The following is a 6,265-nucleotide window of genomic DNA, read 5'->3' as shown; positions in this document are numbered from 1 at the left end:
TTTCAGACAGAAAAGAAGGGCGAGAGAAGGAAAACAAAAGATAGAAGGATATAAAACGCATGAAGGCGATGAGAGAATGAAAGCGAAAGAATGAAAGTGCTGAGTTAAAGGGAAGCAAGAGGAGAGCCGCAGTGTTTGTGGGGGTGAGAGATGTCAAGAGAGAAAAGTGCAAGAGGGAGGGAAAGAAAGAGAGAGAGGGAGTGTGTGTATGTGTATGAGAGAGAGAGAGACAGAGAGAGAGAGAGAGAGAGAGGTGATGTCAAACCAACTGAGCTCAGAAAGTAAACAGCGCTCCAGAGACCAGCATGCCTTCAGCTGTGCGGCTGCAGAGGCCGAGCCAGCGGCTAAGCGGCACGCTCCCTCCCAGCTCCCTACTCTTCATCAGCCTCCTTATTCTCATCCTCCTGTTGCCCTCAGGCTCTACCTGGCCGTACGGTAAGAGTCTCAATCACATTTGACAAAGTGGCTATTTCTGAGTCACTATTAAAAAGACTCTCTCCAGGTCTCCAGCCTTTTGTTCTCTCAAAGTCAGCATCAGCAGTCTTTACTTTAACATTTCCACCCTGCCTTGCTCCTTTCCCTTGCTAACGTGTTTTCTTTCTTTCCTCTTTCGCTCTCTCAGCATAAAATCTTTGTTGTTGGTCTGCATTGTAAAGAAATGGGGAAGAAATACAGAAGCTGTTTTTGTGTTTTGTCAGACTTGACCTGTTAAAGAACAGTGTTTTTGTTATTTAGGTTTTCATAGTTATTGGACTCAATAAGATCAGAGACGCCGTGTATTATTTTGGATGAATGACCCAATGTTTTCCACACTGAAGAGAAGTCAGAAGAATGTTGTTGTGGATGGACTGTTTTGCTGTTCTTTGTTTTGAGCTCCGGCATGCTGTCTCTTTTCTGTTGATGAGGAGGAGCTCTGGAGATTTTTGGCTATTTTTGCTGCTGCTTCACTTCTTTCCCCTTAGTCACACTTTTTAACAGTTGGGGCACATTAGAAATCACATGGAAAATATTAATGCAAGTGTGTTTCTGGGCATTTCCTGACAAAACAAAACAGCTGAGGCATCATGAGGGGTTCTCTGGAATTGCCTCTCACCTCTCCTTAATAACGACAATTCTCAGGAACCATTTCTTTGTTGTCTGGTGTTACTCATGAGTCGTATAGAAATACAACACAAATGCTAGAAAGCATGCATGGACATGTTATTGTTCTGGATAATGACGGTATTGGATGCAAAAAATGTGCAGTATTTTCCCTTCAGAGCTGATAACTCTTGTGGGGAAGAAAAAAGAAATAAAAAACTGAATGGGAAACTTGATTAGATCTGGATCTGTTATGGAAACTTGCCCTTAGGGACATTTTTAGAAATCACAGCATTGTCTCTAAGCAATTACATGATTGAAAAAGAAACAATTAATGTCTTAGCGCTTATGTAATCGTTCCCATGGATGGCTGATAAACTTGTTGCAGTAACACAGTCAAGGTTAGGGAACTTGGCTGGGGCTGTGTGTGGGGAAGGGATTTCTGTAGATAAACACAGACAACTGAGAAAATTAGTCAGTGCAGTGCTCTGATTCAGCAGAGCTGCTTTATCCCAATCATGCTGTAATAATGATATCTGATGTACTGGTGGTTGGTATTTACTGACCCAATTCCTGCTTTGTGCTCTCTCCTGTAACAATCCAGATTTTGGAAAGAGCAGTTGGTCTTAGTTCCGTCTCAGAGGAAAACATCTACTAGGAATTCAGCAAGCTGTTAAAACATAGTTTTCTGTTGATTTCAGGGATCTCCCTACACCACAGTCCCTGTGGACATCCATCTTATTTTCAAGATTCCACTAAATGTCTAGGCGTTGCTGCATAATTCATTTTATTTGCGTTGGATCCCTGTGGATTGAATGCTGCCAATGGGTGGTGAACAGTGGGACTAAGAGGCCAAGGTCAAGTGAGGAGAGATGTTAATTTGGAAAGAGTGAAAAAAGGAACATTTGGGAAAGTAATATTAGTTCATCTGAAAGTTATGGGTTTATTCATGCGCTAACGTGAATAAGTGCCAGCAGTGAAAATGGTATATCAGGCTGTTGTTTGACCTACATTCACCTCACTAGATTAGGTTTTTTCATTTTCATTTTCAAGTGAAAACATTTCTTTCTATTGTGTGTAAATTGTTCTCTGTACTCTGTAGATCTTCCAGTCATGCTCATTTACATAACACTGGCTAACAGCAAGCTTATTATACACCAGAAAACGTTATTTACTACCTAAACTAATAACACATTCTGACCCACATGTAACCCATCACTGCTCATGGAAGTCCCCAGATGTTATTGTTGCCAGATCACATCTGACCTTGTGAATCTAAACTCTTGATATCAGGCTGCCAAAAATATCTAAACATGTCTGTCTTTTGTTTTTAGGAATGGAGGTAGTATTATGTTTAGGTCACTGTGGGGGCTATTCAGAGATAACTAAGTTTGGATGTACACAGTTTTGTGTGTGTGTGTGTGTGTGTGTGTGAGAGAGAGAGAGAGAGAGAGAGAGAGAGAGAGAGAGAGAGACAGAGAGAGAGAGAGAGAGAGAGAGAGAGAGAGAGACAGAGAGAGAGAGAGAGAGAGAGAGAGAGAGAGAGAGAGAGAATGTGTTTGCACACCGGGGCCTAGGCAATGCCCACAAAAACCCAGGAGTTTCCTGTTCCATGACTGTTAAATCGCTCAGGCCTCTCAAAGAGCAGACAGCTGCAGCAGAGGGAAGAGAGCAGTGTGACAGAGCAGTCTCTTTTTACCGAAGTCCGCATCACAGCAAATGCTCGGCTAGTCTGGACAAGACAACATCCCAAGGTTCAGATTTATTCATTTGCTCATGCCACTGTATCAGACACAATAGTTTTTAAACACTGTGTCCACTCACTTTCTACCCTGTTGGACACACCTACCTCGTTTGTCCACCTTGTTGATGTAAAGTCAGAGAGAGTAGCTTACCAGTTGCTGCACAGTTTGTTTTGGTCATCCTCTAGTCCTTCATCAGTGGACACAGGACATCAACCCACACAAGACTGTTAGCTGGATATTTTTGGTTGGTGGACTATTTTCAGTCCAGTAGTGACTACACTGAGTGATTTAAAAACTCCAGGAGTCTTGCTGTGTCTATGTCTGTGTCACTCCAGTGCTGAGTATTTATTATACACCGCCCAAAACTTACCTGCTCTCTGGTGGTCCTGAGAGCAAAACATTAGGCTGATTAGTGTGTCTTTCTATTTTTGCTGTCTGAAATAAACCTTTTATCTACATTTTTGTCTGTTATATATATATTTTTTGATGTAAATATCTCACTGAGGACTTGGTGTGTTCTCCCCGTGTCCACATGGGTTTCCTCAAGGTGCTACGTTGGTAGGTGGGTTGGCGACTCAAAAGTGTCCGTAGGTGTGAATGTGTGTGTGTGTGTCATGCTTTGGATCAATAGCAACGTGTATCTTTGTTTGACATAATTTAAAAGTGCAACCTGCAATTTATGTTGTGTGACAACTTCATTACGAAACTGTCCACAACTACCTGGAAAAATATCTTATTACATAAACATACCTCAAATATGTTTCCATTTCCATTTTTCCAAATGTTTCCAAAAATGTAGGAGTGAGGGCTACCTTCTGTATGCCAACAAAAATAAATTTGCATTTGCATTGCCTTCCTTCAGCATTGCATTGCAACAGTAAGAGGCTAATCATCTGTGACATTCTGTAAGCCCCAGTCTAGTACGCACATTATGAAATTTAATTCTACACATCCACATTTCAGCACCAACTGCCCTTGTGCACTTGTCATCTTGGTAAACACAACAGCTTTCAGCTGTATATTCTTACTCAGTTTTTAGAGGAAAGCAGACTCCTCATGGATTAATGTGAGCAGCCAGCAGCAAGTGAGTCAATAGAGTAAAAAAAAAAAAATAGAAGATGAAGAAAGGCAGCTGTACTGGCTGGATAGTTTTGTTGTTATATCAGAGTTCTTTTAAACAATGATGATCACAGGGTCATGCACAGCCGTGTGCATGTGTTTACAGATGTGAATCTGCATTAGACTCAGCTGAACCATTACATTACACCAATGACACGTAACTTGACTTCTGACCAAACCACTGCAGCTCACACAAATGGAGAAAATATTTGGTGATGCCAGCCCAGATTTTACACTCCAAATGGTCCAATTAAACAGCTGAGTGCATGAAGTGATGGTTTCTCAATAAGGGAAAATGACATTTTCAAATGCTCTGAAATGCTGGAAATGGGAGACCCCATGGAAATAAACAATCCCTTTTTTAGATTAGTGATGAGTAAGCAAGTGATGAGTAAGCTCTTATTCATCAGACACAGATGTTTGAGTTCAATGTTTATGGCCTGCAATGAGGTTAAAGGTCATATGGTTTAGCTAAGGTCAAAGATGAGTTGCAACTATTGAAGAAAGCTGAGGGAGATTTCTCAGGGCTTTGTTCCCAGGGATGATGTCAGAGCCTGGCTCCACTTCAAAGCTGAGTCACTACCACAAACCAACAAGTTTTAACTGATAAAACCTGCTCTATGGTCACTTATGGTGATGGTAGGGGCCTTGGCACATATACAGAACAGAAGTGCTGGAAGAAATTGCCAATTGGAGCTCAGGCCATTTAGGACTTGAATTAGTTAGGTTGTTTCTTTTACATCAGATACAGTTCAGACATGGTTTGGAAATGATGCCAGATTAACACACAAGGGAACTTTGGCATTTAAAATGGAACTGAGGTCCTCACCGGTGGGGTTAATTCATCAGCTATTTTTATTACACTGCGATCCTTCAGAACTGTCAAAGAAAAGCACTGGGATCGAAAAAGCAGATACCGATTACATAACTCAAGAGGGTAAAAAAAAATCCTGTACTTCTGCAGCAGAATCCAAATATCTGGAAAAAGAGCTCAAATTTTTAATACCCTGGTGCTCTCCAGAAACATTTGTGTTATCATGCTGTACAACCAGAAAACCCACTGTTAGTGGGTTAGCTAGTTAGCTAGTGAACTACGAGAACAGAAAAAAGACTCTATTCTGTCAAATTCCTAAAATACGTATAACACCCCCGAACACAACTGTAACAATGGTTGTGGTTATGTGTTTAGAACAGTGTTTCAAAACCTGGGTCACAACACTTGGAGCCAAAAGAAAAAAAAAAGTGTCAGCAGTTTTTTTTTTTTTTTTTTTTTTTTTTTTGTGAGGCCTGCAGCTCCACCTTAAATATTGCAGTAGTAACATCAGGCTCTAGAATTTATTTTATTTCACCATTTAATGTGGTACTGGTAATTAACTAGCTACCTACCAAGACACAGCATAGCACTAGTGATATTTTATATGTATTGTGATGAAAAGGGTTATAATACATTACAACTACATAAAAATAATACATTTGTCAACTTAGTTGTTAATACTAAGTTGTTGTACTTAGTATTAACTAATACTTTGTAGGATTATACCCCAACAAGAACTGAGAAAACATACCCTTAGGCAAAATAGAGAAATTTGATTCACCGTAATTCTGAATATTGTAATAGTGGTGTTATAAAGTGTTATAAGTGGAGATCTAAATAGGTCAAAATCAGTTATATTTCATTTTATAATGTAGTAAACTTTTTAGTGTTTTAATAATATAATGTATTTTTGTTGCTCGGGTTGTGATTTAAATCAATAGACAAAATGTGGGTCACTTGGAAAAAAAGTTTTCCAAGAAAGAGATCATAATGTTATAGGACCTTTGTGAAAACTGTACATAAATATTTATAAAAGAACATGTTTTAATGTCCAGTTGATTTCAATATGTAGTTCACGTTACATTTATTTAATTCTAACTAGGCATTATTACATTTAGTGTCTGGTGAAAATGAGAGACTATGAATTCAGGCTCACAATATACTTAACAGTCTATACTTAAATGTTGCGTAAGTAGGTCAGCTGCTTTTCCCTTCCCTTATATGTTGAATTATTGCCAGGAATGTTTAGCCATGATTTTTTTTCTAAAGTATTTTCTATCACTTTCCCAATTATACTGTCAAGTAACGCTTCCAGAAAATAACCTCATTTAAGGATAATTTAGAGACAGAAAATGACCTAAAGAGCGCAAACACACACACACACACACACACACACACACACACACACACACACACACAAATGCTCTTGCATAAGCTTCATATTGGGATTTTGAGGCTCCTCTCTGCTTGTAAAACCTGCCAGCAGATTTTAACTCTGCAATCTGTA

At 39.5% G+C, this 6,265-nt stretch overlaps 1 protein-coding gene across 1 annotated transcript in view; it reads left to right on the top strand.

The window, feature by feature from the left end:
• Window positions 1-292: 292 nt before the first annotated feature.
• pamr1b (peptidase domain containing associated with muscle regeneration 1b) overlaps window positions 293-6,265 on the top strand; it is a 31,737-nt gene continuing 25,764 nt past the window's right edge. Inside the window, exon 1 of the mRNA XM_066668590.1 lies at window positions 293-435. Within this exon, the coding sequence (XP_066524687.1) occupies window positions 306-435 (130 nt within the window). The 5' untranslated portion in view covers window positions 293-305. The remainder of the gene's footprint in view (window positions 436-6,265) is intronic.

The sequence above is a fragment of the Hoplias malabaricus genome, chromosome 4 (assembly GCF_029633855.1).
Source record: "Hoplias malabaricus isolate fHopMal1 chromosome 4, fHopMal1.hap1, whole genome shotgun sequence".
NCBI lineage: Eukaryota > Metazoa > Chordata > Actinopteri > Characiformes > Erythrinidae > Hoplias > Hoplias malabaricus.
This window is presented reverse-complemented; position numbering and strand designations above follow the sequence as displayed.